Source organism: Lolium rigidum, chromosome 2, assembly GCF_022539505.1.
Source record: "Lolium rigidum isolate FL_2022 chromosome 2, APGP_CSIRO_Lrig_0.1, whole genome shotgun sequence".
Classification (NCBI taxonomy): domain Eukaryota; kingdom Viridiplantae; phylum Streptophyta; class Magnoliopsida; order Poales; family Poaceae; genus Lolium; species Lolium rigidum.
In genome coordinates, this window is record NC_061509.1 from 284,717,184 (window position 1) to 284,733,632 (window position 16,449).

Here is a 16,449-nt window from a genome sequence, read left to right on the forward strand (position 1 = left end):
CGGAGATCAACGAGGTGCTCGCCACTCTCAGTGACGAGCAGCGCGCGGATCCGCGTTTCTTCCCCGACAACCACGAATCGTGGATCGCGTTCTTCCGGCGCAGGTATGAACGCGAAATCCGGGCGTACGACGGCCCTCCTCCTCCTCCGGCAAGGAATAACGCCGCCGGCCGCCGCCGATGGTGGAGCGCGCCTGAGCGCACCCTCGCAAATGTGCTCGCGCACATCGAGGCCGGGAACTCCCCCGTCCTGGGGATGCCGCCGCCGGTGGCGCCTACCGCGTCGCGCCGACACGGTAGTTCATGGATGCCGAGGAGGATGGTGTCATCCTCCTCCTCGTCTGGCTCGCGGCCGGCGTCCAGGTCCGGTGGGACGATGCCGGCCACCGTCAAGAAGGAACCGGCGTCGCCACCGCCGACCAGAGGGCGCAGCAGCGGCGCCCTCGTCATCCGCGACCAGCCTTCCGCTCCGCAGAGCGGCCGGAAGAAGACGAAGAAAGAGGCCACCGCAAACCAGCTCGCCGAGGAGGAGGCGAAGCGCGCGGAGGACGCCGCGATGGCGGAGGCGATCGCCAGGTCGCTGAAGGACATGGAGGAGGAGAAGCGCGCGGACGATGCCGCACTGGACTGGTCCAGGCGCGTCTGGGAGCGAGAGGAGGCGGAGCAGCAGCGGCGGCTGCTGGATCTGGCCTGGGCGCGTCAACTCGCCGCTCGCGCCGCCGCACCATCCGCCGCTAGGAACGCCGCGCCCAGGGAGGTGGTGAAGCTCGAGGAGAGCAGCGACGACGACATGTACCTTCCGTCGCCGCCACGCACCGGCGACGCGCGGCCGGGGCACCGAGCCGCCGAGTACGAGGCTCCGCCGCCGCCGCCCCAGGACAACGCCGGCTCGAGCGACGACGACGGCGGCGGCGACTACACGTATTTCTACCGCCATTTCGGCATGTAGTAGGCCGCTATTTAGTTTAAGTTTAGTTTGCCAATTGCCGAATTCAAATATATGTACGAATTCGGCCTATTTATGCACGAACTCGCCTCTTTATGTTAAATATCATTAAAATTCGCTTATGTTTGAACGAACTCGTCAATTTTGACTGAATTCGCCGAAGTTCGTTACATCCATCATGAGCTCGCGGCTAGGAAGATGGACCTCCCCAGGCTAAATTTTCGTCCAATCCGGATGACAATATCGCCGGATTTGGACATGGAGAGCCCAAACGGCTGAAGATGCTCTTAATTCGGTTGGCAGGTCTCCGGGTGTGGAGACTGCCGGTCGTGGGTTCGAGCCTCGCTCGGCCACGATAGTCAGCTGCCTCTCTCGCGTGGAGCCACAAAGGGAGTACGACGTGCCCGTCGTCTACAGATTCATAGATGGACCTGGTGATCTCGCCAAGGACGCAATCTAGTTATCTGAGTGTAGTTGTAGGTTTGCTTGTGCACGGGTGGTGTGAGTGTGTGGTGTGCGTGTGTAGGGTTGGTGTGAGTTGTACATGAGCAGATACTACAGCTGTACCCAGATGAGGGGCATTCAAAAAAAAAAAAATTTAAGGCAGATTAGGTCTTCCACTACAAAAATAAAAGAAAGGACTAGAAATTTCATCCCACAATTGCACATATCAACATGCATGTTGCAGACCAGCTATAGTAGTTCTGCTAGTGTCCAAGCGTAGGAGTACGTGTAGGAGTAGATGACCAGGCCAGCTGTAGTCTTGCCGCTGCTGACCTGATCTTTGCAGCCGGATGAGTTATAGTTTGTCGTTGCTCCACTGGGCTCCGCCCGTGTCTGGCAGGTCATGAATCTAGTGGCGGTTGAGCGCGAGATGGGTGGCGAGAGAAGCTTCGAGCAGCATCATAGCCATGGCCGGGATGGTGTACTGTCGGTGCCATGTCGTGTCGAGGGGAAAAGTAAGTAAATAATTAATTGTAAATAAAATAAAGAAATGGGTACCCAAAGAAGAAATGAAAGTGCATACGAGGCATAGGCAGCATCCGTTGTTGATCTCGGCTGCCAGGTAACCCGCGAGCAGCAGGAGGCAGTACAAGAGCCCCGCCGCCATGACGAGCGACGGGAACCAGAGGTCCGTGCTTACGAGGTCGGTGAGGTGGAGCTGGTGGTGTCGCGCCCAGCGCGAGAGGATCCATGCGGCGTAGATGAGGGCGGAGACGGCGGCGAAGGCCTGGAGGAAGGCTAGCAGCTTGAGCAGGAAGCCGAGGCAGCACGCGGGCCAGCCCAGGCTCAGCGATGGATCTCTGCTCCGGCGACGCACCATCGAGTCTGATTCCCCAATCAGCAGCAGATCTAGATCTTGATCTCTCTCTTGTTTGGTTTGGATGGGATTACAGTGGCTGTGAAGCAAGCAACGCAACGCGGATGAGATGAGGGAAGATGAGATGAGATGATTGGAATCGAATCGGGATGATGGATGGATGGATGCGTTGACTTGACTCACTCCTTGGTAGCGCGGCCCGGCCCATAAACAATTGAGCCCAGCCCAGGAGGAATGACGCTCCTCCCTCGATGCATGGGATTGGGATGTTGCGCCAGCGCCGCCGTCCAAATCCAAGGCCGTTGATCCTCCTCACCTTTCCATGCAAATGCAAATGCACCGCACCAAACCAGACCGACGGAGAGAGACACACTCCCTATAAATGGCAAGTAGCATAACGAATCTAAACTCCTGACGTGAAAAAGCAACCTTTTACTGCAACAAACAGGGATCACGCTGACTGAAATTAACATAAGCACTAGGCAAGAAACTTGTGGTGGTGGGCAGGAGAATCTAAACTGGCGATGTGAAAGAAACCTTTTACCGCAAAAAACAGGGGAATGATTTACACCGACTTAAATTAACATGAGCACTAGGCACGAGGATTGTAGTGGTGGACAGGGGAATCTAAATTGGCATTGTGAAAGAAACATTTTACCGCGAAAAACAGGGGAATGATTTACACTGACTTAAATTAACATGAGCACTAGGCACGAGGGTTGTAGGGGTGGACAGAGTAGTATGTAACTGGAGTTGCAGGCTACCAACAGAATGTGTGATGTTGTGGACAATTAATTAGTGGCCGAAAGTAAATCTCATGCATGGCTGCTTTCCAAATTTAATGTGGACTCTTTGTTTTTGTGCGTGGAACATGGACTCTTTCTAGTATTCACGTTAAAAACATCCAGGATAGGTGAGAGATATGCCTATTATTTCTTGTGAACGGAACGCACACGTAGGCGCCCCAGCCACCGTGATCAGGAAACCATTGAGTAGTGCGCCTCCATATTCCGCACTTCCTTCAAATGTTACAAATATATAAACACAATTCACAAGATTGGACCAAGAAGGAGCAGCACGAGTTATGAAGTCAGGTTCGGTAGAAGGCGGTGTAGAAAAGTGTGAGCTTGAAGGACTCGAAAAAAATCCCATAAATGACAAGTACATGACAACATGCTACCTACAGTCCTGGTGTAAACACAGGCTTCACGCTAGCGTGCTGACTGAAAGTTAACCTAAACACAAGGCAAGATTGTACCGGGCAGAAGAGTTCTGAATTCAGGTTCAGGTGCAACAAGTTTTTGTTGCGAGTAAGGACAGGCACCAAATTCTGAGCTTCCTAGCCATAAACTCCTTGTCGTGTCAAGGCAGTACTTCTAAGATTCAGTTTGGGGATGGCGAATTGTCTGAATATTGGTAGTTACTGTCAGCACAGCTTGCGTAATTGTACTCGTATAATTGCAACATTAGTGGAGAAAGAGCTCCCCATAAATGGCAAGTTGTTTGACGAATCTAAACTCCTAGTGGTGGACAGGGGAATCAAAACCGGTGATGTGAAAGAAACCCTTTACCACAACAAACAGGGCACGCACGCTGACTGAAACTAACCAGAGCACTAGGCAAGAGAGTTCAGAGTTGTAGCGGTGGACAGCGTAGTAAGCAAGTGGAGGTGCAGGGTGCGGCGAACGACCGGCCAGCGTGGTCCGACGACGGCGTAAGCTAGTAAGGGCAGGCACCGAATTCAGAACTCCCTAGCAGTGAACTCCTCGTCGTGTGAAGGCAATATTTTTTGGATTCAGTTTGGGGGTGGCGAATTGTCATAGTAATACAGCACAGCTTGCGTAATTGTGCTACTACTCGTAATTGCACGGTTAGTGGAGAAAGAACTCCCCATAAATGGATACCGAATCTAAACTCCTAGTGTAAAAAAAGAACCTTTTGCCGCAATAAACAGGGATCACGCTGACTGAAATCAACCTAAGCACTAGGGTGGTGGTGGACAGGACAGGGGAACCTAAGCTGGTGATGTGAAAGAAACCTTTTACCTCAACAAACAGGGAGCGGACTCGCGCCGACTGAAATTGAGCTGGGCACTAGGAAGAGTAGTAAGTAAGTGGAGGGAGCTAGCCACGCAGGTTGCACCAAAGACTTGGTTCAGAGAAGAGTATGGGGCATGCAATGGCTGAAACTGCACCAAAAACACTAGGGGCCTACTGATTACCATCTTCGCTCGAACCTCAGATGGTCATGCACACGAAATCAGATCTATTACACAGAAAACTACAGGAAACGACGCCACAACTCAACTGTGCACCCGTATGAACAGCTATACTTTACAGACAGGGACCACATACTACCTCGTCAACAGGTCTTTATAACCTCAGGCTTCCAGCCCCGCCATACGATCAGGCGGGAACCGAATTTGAATTCGTGGAACCTTCTCTTCAACGATCCTTTCTTCGTCCGCTTTGCACCCGGTTCAGAAACCAAGCCATGGTAGTGTAGAGGAGGCTGCGGCGGTCCGCTCTCAACGCTGTCCACAATCTTCAGAACCATCTCATACACCTCACTCATCTTTGGGCGTGATTTTGGTATACGGAGTAGACAGCGGTTTGCCACGCCTGCCAACTTTGTCATGGACTTGAGGTTGTAGTGTCCCTCCAGCCGTGGGTCTACAATGATGGGGAACCGTTTGACGTCAGATATGTATGGTTTCACCCAATCCAGGAGCTTCTGCTCGCCCTTTGGGCGGTTCCTGTCAATGGGACGGCGACCCGTGATGAGCTCATAGAGCAGCACACAATATCCCCATATGTCACTTTTTGCAGTGAGGCGCCCAGTTTGCATGTACTCTGGCGCTGCATATCCTAGAGTCCCAACAATTTATACAGATTATTAAAAGGATAGTTTATCCATACTTATTTGATCACGGGTATAAATTTGAAGGCATATTTTTCGCATATTATGAAATCAAGTCATAACATCGTACAATAAAATCTTAAACAGGAAGATCAAACGAATAACCAATGCTGAAGCACACATGGGAAGCAATATAGAAATTCACACCGCATTCAATACATAAGTTTTGATCACATGTAAATAGTACTAAATACATAAGTTTCGATCAGTTTGGAAACACGCGTCAATAACCTGATGAGTTTTGTGTAACCAACACCGATTCTAAAAGGCAGAGGTAGCTGGTCTCAATATACATCAACAATGAGACATTCGGCAACAGAGACCTGGACGACGGAACAAAAATATCACTGAGGACAGGTTTTTGAGTCCATGGAATTAGACGATGGATAGGCAAAATAAGTCTGATCTGCAGTAAAAAAGTTCAGAATTAATCAAGGGTAGCTATGTGTACTCATTTAACAATAGGTATGGTTTGGTCGGACCTTAAGGAGTAGCATCTCTGCAGGCGCAGGGTAACTTAGTTTCTAGCTTTCTTCGCTAGACCACCACCTCCACCAGCATGGGTAGACGGCTCTTAGTCGAGGTACGCACTGCTGAAATATGCATAGGGAGGAAACACTAAATTTAAAAAACTATGCTAAAAGCAACACATGTATTTATTCAAGCTCCAAATGTCAAACCTAGTGTAAAAAAATAGCTACCTATGGGCTATGGCTGATGCATTATGTCCAGAAATTTAGCTTTAGCTTAATTCTGAGGCAGACCGAGTTGATTAGAAACCTGAAAAATAGATAGCACCATCTATTGTTGCTATACAGAACTACAAAGCCGACATGTCCTGTTAAAAAAAAAACATGTGTATACTAAGAATTTGTATTCACACAGTAGCAACCTGAGTAGACATTTTTTTCTTTGACAATGAATATTGTAGATTACTCTTTTAGAAGCAAATTTTGAGAAACACAAATTCAAGTAAATCGACCGCCCTACAAACTAACAGGGAAGCAGCAGTCTTCTATAATTTCACAAATGTCTTAGATTCTCTTTAAGGATTACTACATGTGGTTGATTCACCGACTACCAAGCGCATTGACAGCACAGGGCAATACATACACCTGTACCAAGAGATACAGAACCTCAAAGGACATCTAACAGTACATCAATGAAAAATAAGGGGTGTACCTCTTAGTTATATGTTGGACCAAACACATACAGAGAACAGGCGACCCAAAGGAAGAGCAGTCGAGGTATGCACAGCTGAAACATGTGAATTCGGACCAAGAAACTATGAGAAAATCTTTACATGAACTCACCAAATGAAAAATATAGAAAATCTGCAAGCAATGGCTATAACTAATAGCACTCAAGAAAACGGCTTTTCACAACACTTTCTTTTTAAAACCAGAGATAGTGTTCTAGACAAAATCCTAGCATATGGAATTATCTAATAGCACGATCAAACTGCAGTGCAAAAAGGAACACGACATATTGTGATAGTGACGATCCAACAGAACATACACATGGATTAGAATGGTAAGATAAAAAATGGCAAGCAAGCACGAGCATAATTAGAGAAACATTAAATAAAGTATATAAGCTCTAAAACTTCACCATGACTGCAGACACAAATAGGAGGATTTCAAGCTCAAGGTAGGGCTGTTAAAAGCACCCCTTTCAAATAATGTAAATGAAATTAAAGATCACATGCTTTTCCCGGTAGGCTGTCGATATGAGCACAGTGAAGTGGGTGTGAATTTCCTAGGGTTGGAACCGTACCCTCTTCCTGGGCCGGGGTGCGTGTTTATATAGGTGTGGAAAAGCCCCACACGTGGCACTTACAAACTCTTGTAATACATGATGTTTAACACCCTCCCTTAATCTAAACCTCGAGAGAGGTTGAGATTACGCTTAAACTCATCTAAACTTTTAACAGCTAAAGCTTTAGTAAAACCATCAGCCACCTGATCCTTAGTGGAAATAAACTTTATGTCAAGAAGTTTACTACTAACTCTCTCACGAACAAAATGATAGTCTATCTCTATATGTTTGGTCCTGGCATGAAAGATTGGATTTGCAGATAAATAAGTAGCACCAAGATTGTCACACCAGAGGACTCGGTCTCCGAAAGAATGTGACTCCCAATTCACGAGCCAAGGCTTCTACCCAAATCAACTCAGTTGTTGCATTTGCTATAGCCTTATATTCCGCCTCGATACTTGATCTTGACACGGTAGCTTGTTTTCGAGCACTCCATGATATCAAATTTGGACCAAAGAAAATAGCAAATCCACCAAGTAGATCGTCTATCATCAAGACATCCTCGCCCGTACCGCATCCGAGAAAGCACTCGAAGAGAAGATCTAGATCTCCGAAAAGTGAGTCCAACTTTCGATGTACCTCGAATATATCTCAATATGCGTTTCACCGTCTGTCCAATGCATAGTAGTAGGAGCATGAAGATACCGGCATACTTTGTTCACCGAGAAAGCCAAATCCGGTCTTGTTAATGTCAAGTACCGCAATGCTCCAACTATACTTCTGTAATTAGTACTATCCTCTCGTACCAAGTGGTTCTCCATCGGTCAAAGTCAATTTCTCTCAGAATCGACAAAGGCGTAGTGCAAATAGTACACCGTAGCATACCGACTTTCTTGAGTAGATCCATTGCATATTTCTCTTGTGTTAAGACAACACCATTAGAACTCCTCTTGACCTCAATGCCCAGGAAGAAGTGCAAATCACCAAGATCCTTTAATGCAAAATCATGAGCCAACGTCCTTAGGAGAGCATTGGTCGCCGCATCGGATGAGCTTGCCACAATGATATCATCAACATAAACAAGAATAAACATAGTGACATCTGATCTTCCGAATAGAAAAAGCGAAGTGTCCGCCTTTGATGCTATGAATCCAAGTTCTTGTAATTTGGAGCTCAAGCGAGAATACCAGAGCTCGTGGAGCTTGTTTTAAACCATAAAGAGATTTATCAAGTTTGCGGATATAATGCGGAAAGCGAGAATCTTCATACCCGTGGGGTTGTTTCATATAGACTTCCTCCTCCGAACGCCATGAAGAAACGCGTTCTTAACATCTAGTCGTCGAAGACTCCATCCCCTAGACACCGCAACGGAAAGAACAAGACGAACTCGTTGTCGCCTTAACAACGGGACTAAAGGTATCTTCATAATCAAGACCATATCTCTCGTTTAAACCCTTTTGCAACCAAACGAGCCTTGTACCGCTCAACCGTACCATCCGCATGCCTCTTAATTCTATAAACCCACTTGCAATCAATGAGATTCTTAGTGGAGTTAGGAGGTACCAAGTGCCAGGTTTTGTTCTCGCATTAATGTCGTATGTTCTTCATTCATCGCTTGCCTCCATCTCGTCATCCCCAAGTGCCTCCGCCAAATTATCGAGCTCACTCGTAGAAGTAAACATGCCATACCGAATAGTGCCATCGGTATATGTACGAGGTTTGCGAATGCCACCTTGAAGTCTAGTGCGAGGCCGTGGTGGTTCGAGTGTAGGATCAGGCGAAGAATCGCCATCGAGTCGGAATTAGAAGCAACGAAACAAGCAGGAGAATTTCCATCGAATCATCATGATGGTCGGCAGCATTGTTTTCGAGCGTCATTGTCTCGGTTCAACTGGGTAATCTGCATGTACAGGTGGCGAGCCAGGAGAGGTCGAGGTAGTCCCTGGCGAAGATTCCTGGGCGCTGTCGGGTGCAGCGCTGACACTGTCGGGAGCAGTGTTCCCACACGCGGGAGACACGTGCGCGCCAGGCGCATCCGCAGCACATGTGCGCTGTCCCTCGCCCCGGTAGCTTCGGCCGGCGACGTGGCAGGCAATGATAAGCCGGGAGGCGTACGCGCCGGACGAGGAACTGGGCTGCGGATCCAAGACGGATCGTCCGGGACAGAGAATCAGTACGAGGATGTGTGCTACCAGGATTTGCACATAAATTCATCATTTGTGAGTCAATTTGAGCAGAATTTTCACCAGAGCTTCGGAATTAGAACCCGCATTTTCGCAATATCTCCGGATACTTGAAGAGCATCGATAATGTGTACAATAGGCAAATGATCATCAACAATTACTCCCTCATGTTCATGCAATGATGGCGAGGTGTCAGAAAACAAAAGATGTTCAGCTCTAAGTTGTGCACCGGCATTTGGACGAAGAGATTTGAACGGAAAAATGTTCTCATCAAACACTACATCACGGGAGATATAAATGCGACCAGTGGAAACATCAAGACACTTGACACCCTTGTGAAGAGGACTATAGCCAAGAAAAACACATTGTTTGGACCGAAAGGATAGTTTGTGTTTATTGTATGGGCGAAGGTTGGGCCAACAGGCACAACCAAAAACACGAAGAGCATCATAGTTTGGTTTTGCACCAAGTAGTTTTTCGACGTAGAGACACAAGATTAAGAACTTTGGTGGGTAGCAAATTTATGAGAAAAGTGGCAAGAAGAAAAGCTTCATCCCGTAACTTGAGAGGCATAGAAGCATTTGCTAGTAGAGCAAGACCAACTTCTACAATATGTCTATGCTTGCGTTCAGCTGACCCATTTTGTTGGTGAGCATGTGGACATGATACATGATGAGTAATACCCACTTTTTGAAAGAAACCATGGAGTTTTTCATATTCACCACCCCAATCAGTCTGCATAGTGACTATCTTTCTATTGAATTTGCGTTCAACAAGTTGCTGGAAGTTAAGGAAAACTTGATAAACATCACATCTCTTTTTCAGCAAATAGATCCATGTAAATTTACTATAATCATCAATAAAGCTTACATAGTACTGATGTTTTCCAACAGAGGCGGAAGCAGGACCCCAAACATCAGAGAACACTTGTTCCAATGGAACAGTGGAAACACTAGTAGAGGTGGGATATGGCAATTGATGACTTTTGGCTTGTTGGCAAGGATCACACACATACGAATTTATTTCTGGCAAATAAGCTAGATTGTTTTTCCTAAGAACTTGTTGAACAATAAATGATGATGGATGCCCTAGACGACGATGCCATGTGGATGAAGACGGCTTGATGGTGATGAAGGCGTGCTTGTGGGGGTCGGCCAAGCTGGAGATAGGCACTAGAGGATAGAGGCCGTCATGACAGGGACCTTTAAACAGAATTTTCTTGGTGGCCTGATCCTTGATCAAAAAGAAAAATGGGTGAATTTCAACAAAGGCATTATTGTCTAGGGTAATTTTATGAGCTGACAACAGATTTTTAGTGGCACAAGGAACATGAAGAATATTATTCGGATGCAAAGAACTATGAGGAGTATGTAATGTTGAATGACCAATATGTCTGTATTGCCATACCCGTGCCACTTGCATTGTGGACTTGATCGCGGCCCTTGTAGTCATCATGAGTATGAAGCTTGTTCAACCGTCCCGTGATATGATCGGTGGCGCCGGTATCCATATACCAATTAGTGTCCACTCCATATGCACCCTTCTCATTGCGAGATCGATCTTCATCTTCATCATCACGATCAGAATAGCGCCACCAGCAGTCGCGTGCAGGGTGACCATATTTGGTGCAGATCTGACAGGTAGTGTCGACAAAGCGAGTAGGCGTCCGTCCACGGCCACGGCCACGACCACCACCACGGCCACCTCCATCACGACGCTGCCCATCTCTATCATCACGGCGGTTATATCCTCTATCATCACGACGATCTCGATATTGTCTATCATCCCTTCGGTCTCTGTCATCACGGCGGTAATTGCCACCACCGCCAAATCTGTCATCCCGACGATAGCCATCGCGTTCATCACGTCGAGGATAATCATCCCGGCGAGGAGGTTGACTGTTGTCACGGCGCCGAGTGGTATCGCCACCACCACGTGTAGCAGCATTAGCACTACTCCGAAAAACGGTGTTACTCCGGCCGGATTGAGACATAGAGGTTTGGCGATCATCAAACGCCCGAAGCCGTGAGCACATATCAACACAGGTGGTGGTAGGATTGGCATTGATCGAAGTAACAAACGGTGTGTAGCGATCATCATCCGTACCGCCAAGGATGTAACCCTTTAGTTCATCTTGATCCATCGTTTTCCAAGCAGTTGCTAGTTCTTGAACAAACCCCTGCATGGTGGCAATATATTTCCGAGCTGTCATATCCTCGCTTCTTCGTGTTGATCAACGCACCACGCAGAAAATTCACACGAGCTCGAGATTGTGAAGCGAAAAGACTCGAATTGTTGACCATATCTCGATGCGAGTGTTTCGATCCAATCATCCGAGCCAAGAGATCTTGATCTAGAGATTTCACCAAATAACTCATCGTGGCTTGATCTCGAGCAAACCGGACAAGCATAGGCTCGGCTTGGGACCTCAATCTTGTTCTTGTCCCGTATCTTCTATCTCCTCGGTAGCGGGCGGCGCAGATCGGTGCCATCCGAGAGGCCCATGGCCCGCGCACAATGGAAGGCCGGCAAAACCTCGGGTCTTCCGTAAAAGGTGGTTGTCCCGAGAGAGCTTCTCCGATGGCGGAGATCCAAGGGCAGCGATCGGACTCGGCCGCCGCAGCGGTCGGCGATGATGAGGTTGACGCCGACATGATGATGGTGTGATTGGCGACGGCGGACGTGCAGTCGGGCTAGGGTTTTTGTGGTTTTTGGGTTTTTTTCGATCTAGGTTTTGTAACTCACGATGGCAGGAGGCGATCGGAGATCAGAGTATTTTCTTGGGCTTCTCGGTGGCAAGGGGCGATCGGAGCAGGTTATGTGTGTCTAGTTTTCTGGCTGTTCTTTGATGGAGTTTTTGGTCCTTCACCGGCGAGAAGATCACCGGCGGGTGGGTTTTGGAAGCGGCGGCCGCTCTTACGCTATGGGAGGAGGCTGCTCTGATACCATGTGAATTTCCTAGGGTTGGAACCGTACCCTCTTCCTGGGCCGGGGTGCGTGTTTATATAGGTGTGGAAAAGCCCCACACGTGGCACTTACAAACTCTTGTAATACATGATGTTTAACAGTGGGATGTAGTTTCTAAAAACATTAGTTGGGAAATAAGCCAGCAAAGAATATGGGAAACAAAAGGAAGATAATAACAGTTCGTAGCTGAATTATTTCAGTTTAACTCATTTCCCTCAAACAAAGTGTACAGATTCAGTCCCTAACTCCATGAAATTGCAAATGCACTCATTGAGGTTGTCTAATGTTCAGTTTCTTATTTCATATGTTGGCCTTGGCACATATATTAATGCCTACATATGCCTAATGAACTTATTCACGCAGTCTCTCCGACAATAATAATGACAGTGTCCTAACGTATGTATCCTAATGAAGCTGTCCTAACGTAAATGACAGGTATAGAAGAAGCCGGGTGCTCAGAGATGTATCCTTGCATAGATGTAAATAGCTGTCCTAAAAGAAATGCACCGGATATCGTAGATAAGGTTAGGACAACAATATCAGGAGTAATAAGCCAATAGGTCCATTAGCATGATAAATGAAGTGTGTCATTAGTATAACTCACACTCGCCAGAGCCAAAAAACAACTATAAATCACATAAAGCATAATATGAATCCATCGGAGAGGAACACAGAGAGAAGGATGCCAAGAAAAGACACCCGGGCTTGCGGAAGCACAACTTTCAAAGAAATTTAAACATAGGATAACATGCTCTCAAAAGTTAATTACCCGCATCAAGTCATTGAACCTTGAGCATGGCCAATCTCACTATTTGTAATTAATAGTAGTACTATGTGATGAGGTAAAAAGCACTCAAACGTGTAGTAGCCATTTGGTATAGAATCAATCTGATGTGCAGAAAATATATATAACCGATCATGTTTTAGATTAGTCATGCAATTTGGTATGAAAGAAAAACAGATCGGGAAAGCATACAATTTTGCTGCACATAATGATATATTATGTTGCACCATGTACATGGTATTTTATCCAACAGAAATTGAAAGGAATTTAGAAACCACTTAAAGCTGAACTTTGTAACAATTGTCGTCTTGGACTGATGTACTCTTAAAGAAGAATCGAAAGAGGAATCTATATGAGAAGTGCCATCAGTATAGTGAAAATGGCTCCTCCAAAGCAAATGATCGTAGAAAATTTGCTTCTTTCTTAAAGGAGAATATTTTAAAGAAAAGGTGGCTTACCATTTCCTTATGGTATTCTTCTATGTCGAAAAGCAGGCCGTCACCCATACTTAAGTTCCGAGAACTGAATGTAAAATAGATGGTCATAATCAAGAATGGAGCAAGTACAATAGTAATGTAAGCACTGAAATAATAATTGACAAAACATGGCAGCACTCGCATGAACCAAAAGTGTTTCAATCAGTTATCAATATGAAAAATGGAAGTACATATCCCTCTATTTTACCCCAATAATGCACTCGTATTTGGTAACACACTCGATACAGTATATATTCTGAAGATTGGAAGTATCAAGATAACAGAGGGGAAGTATCAAGAAACACTTTTGAATTTTTAGCGTGATAATATCGAGTTTGCCATAAATGCTATTTTTTTTGAACAGGTAGATACTTTCAAAATACCAACATCTCAAATGGGATAAGGTATACTATATTACAGAGCCCATAAAGCAACCGTAATAGTCTATTGTTTTGTAAAGGCCTCCTCCCTCAATGGACATGGTTTTTATTTGTATTCTGGAAAAGAGAGAACTGATCTATTTCTGACCAAGAGAAGCATAACCAAACTATCTAAACTTTTAAAGGCAGAGCCCAAATATGAGAAACAGTTTAGAATATTTAGTCACCAACTAAATATATAGTAATGAATTCACCATCTCTGCACGGCGCGGCTCGCCGCGCGGCGCTTGTTGCTTCTTTGAATTTTTTGCCCGTGGTTGTCACCATTTTTATAGATCACTTAAAAGATATTTATATCCATATGAATTTGATCCCAATTATATAGATTCAAAAGCGCATTTTCCAGATCGTAGGAAATCAGAAATCAGAAATCATAAACTCATAAATAAGTCTTAAGCAACCGGAAGATCTAAGTAATGGCTAGGGAAACATGATTTCAATAGCACGTAATACTTACATGGTTACACACATGCAAGTTTACTAAATATGTAACATTATACTGAGATCTGTTTTCAGTTTCCTATTTTGTCTGTGATATCGCTAGGGGTTTTTGTGTGAAAAAATGACTCGCGCTAATTTCCGTGCCAAAAAACAATAGGCACTATAGAAAGGAACGGAGGGAGTATCAGTCTACTGATCTAAAGTGGCTAGGGAAACATGATTTCAATCTCCCAATGAGTCTCACTTACGACTCCAAAAGGCAGGTAGATGGTTTCAACAATAGTATTTACAATGAGACACTGAGCAGCCAAAGACCTAGACGATGTCAGTACCAAAAGATAACCCCACGGGTTGATGGGACAGTCACCGGTACTCACTTTGTAAAGACAAATTAAGTAGTGTTCTACTGATGTGGAACACTGCCACCCAGCCCCATGCTGGCTTGGAGCACCGCCACCCAGTCCCCTACGACCTATAAAGGAGGAGCAGTGAGATGTTATAAGGTTTTCAGAAATAAAGCAAGGAACCGTAAGACAAACCAACCTTCTCGTTGTCTCCTGGAAAATCAACAACAAATTCTACTGGTTGGTGAGCAGCAGAACCCTGCCGAGAAACAGAACAACAATGCAACCACACAAAATCAACAATCCCTAGCTTGCAATACGGTTGATGAAAAAATTATTAAGCAAAGGTGGCAGCACGCACATATCTCACACCACTGAATCCAATACACACCACCTTGCTGCCATATAACACAACCACACAAAGTTAACAACCCCTAGCTTGCACCACGGTTCAGATCTGGAAAGCCTGTAACAATTACCTGTAGAACATCAAGGCCTAATCTTCTCTATAACTTCATCTTCTTCCATGACACATCTGAACCAACAAATTATATCAGATTTCACAGCAAATCTATTATTCGTTCACAAAAGACCAAATTAAAGCTAATAGCCTACTATTTTCATAAGCATACACAAAAAAGAAGAGACATAGGAGAGATCAGCACAACACCTTGCTTAGATGTGGAGGACCGGTTGGAGGTTCGCTGCAAGAGGGAGAAAAGTGAGTTTTGTACAAATAGGGGTACTATTATAGGTAATGAAAGATAATTGCACAATGATTATGAAGTATCTGGCTAAGCTGAGAAATTAGGAAATATTTGCGGAAGCATTTTTTAGTAGAAATGTGGGCACTTTAGGAAACAATAATGTAACTTAAAATGATAACCGACCGCCTCGTCTCCATAATTTTTTTTTTAAACGGAGACGAGGGGTCGGTTATATACTCGGCACAGCACAGTAGCAAGATACTGTCATGGCCATCCATGGGAGGATCCGGCGGCCGAAATTAATTTCAATGACGCAGCTGGGGTGAAAGTTGAGGGAACTCTGCATCTTTGTTAAGAGTTAATTTCCCCAAAAGAGAGAATACCTCTGTGACTGTACAGTAAAACTGTGTTTCCGTAAAAAAAAATTCCGTAATATTTGTGGAGCTGACGTTCCACAGAATCATCCTAACTGAAAGTAATTGCAAATTGTACCCTAGCACAGAATGAGAAAACAGCACCATAATACAAATTATTTAAAATCCATTAACATCATCCAAACATAAAGGGTGTTGCCACTCCAAGAAGTAAACATGGCAACATTTGGGAGCTGTGCAAACTACCTCTACAGTTTTAAGCTGTTTGCCAGGCCCCCTAAAAAATACTCATCACAACAGTCCAGAGCTGGCAAGAAACAGCTGATAGTCTACTTATGAGGATCAGGGAACTGAACGGGGGTCAACAACAGAAGGTCGAGCGGATCGAGAACCGACGGGAGACGTTTCTGAAGCCAGGCAATGTTGTGAGTACCTTTCAATACCAGATCAGCGGTATCCTCTACCACTTTGCCAAAGTTTTTAACTTTGCCTAAGGCTGGTGCCAACGCAGGCGTGAGTGAGGGCTGTAGCGGCGGCGTCGGGGCGAGAGAGAGGCTGGAGTGGGGCGAGAGGCTAGCGCCAGGCGACGGCGCGGGCGCCCGGCGGTAGCGCCCGCTCCCGCCCGGCTAACGCCTGCGTTGGGGGCGAGAGCGGGCCGAGAGGGAGGCGATAGCGGCGCTAGTGGGGGCGGTAGGGAGGCGGTAGGGAGACGGTAGGGAGGAGAGAGAAGTGAGAGCTGGCACTATAGCCCCTGCACTGGCACCGCGGGGTGAGAGTGAGGTGAGAGTAGG

At 46.1% G+C, this 16,449-nt stretch overlaps 1 protein-coding gene, 2 long non-coding RNA genes and 1 pseudogene across 4 annotated transcripts; all 4 read right to left on the reverse strand.

Annotated features, from left to right (window-relative positions):
• Positions 1 to 1,743: 1,743 nt before the first annotated feature.
• Positions 1,744 to 2,268, reverse strand: LOC124691075 (annotated as a pseudogene).
• Positions 2,269 to 4,511: 2,243 nt separating this feature from the next.
• Positions 4,512 to 5,127, reverse strand: LOC124688988 (serine/threonine-protein kinase PCRK1-like). Its single transcript, XM_047222598.1, has one exon. The coding sequence runs from the start codon at positions 5,110 to 5,112 to the stop codon at positions 4,627 to 4,629; it is 486 nt and encodes a 161-aa protein (XP_047078554.1). The 5' UTR covers positions 5,113 to 5,127; the 3' UTR covers positions 4,512 to 4,626.
• A 168-nt stretch (positions 5,128 to 5,295) lies between these two features.
• On the reverse strand, positions 5,296 to 14,667 carry LOC124688990. Of its 2 annotated transcripts, none has more exons than XR_006998683.1 (5): positions 14,611 to 14,667; positions 13,335 to 13,398; positions 6,367 to 6,441; positions 5,667 to 5,774; positions 5,296 to 5,507 (listed from the first exon to the last, which is right to left on the reverse strand). It is a non-coding gene; the product is annotated as an uncharacterized LOC124688990 (long non-coding RNA). The 2 variants fall into 2 exon arrangements; XR_006998684.1 differs by lacking the exon at positions 5,296 to 5,507 and adding an exon at positions 5,553 to 5,590.
• Positions 14,668 to 14,774: 107 nt separating this feature from the next.
• Positions 14,775 to 16,128, reverse strand: LOC124688991. The gene is made up of 5 exons (XR_006998685.1): positions 16,092 to 16,128; positions 15,248 to 15,281; positions 15,057 to 15,112; positions 14,939 to 14,975; positions 14,775 to 14,836 (listed from the first exon to the last, which is right to left on the reverse strand). It is a non-coding gene; the product is annotated as an uncharacterized LOC124688991 (long non-coding RNA).
• Between the last annotated feature and the right edge of the window lie 321 nt (positions 16,129 to 16,449).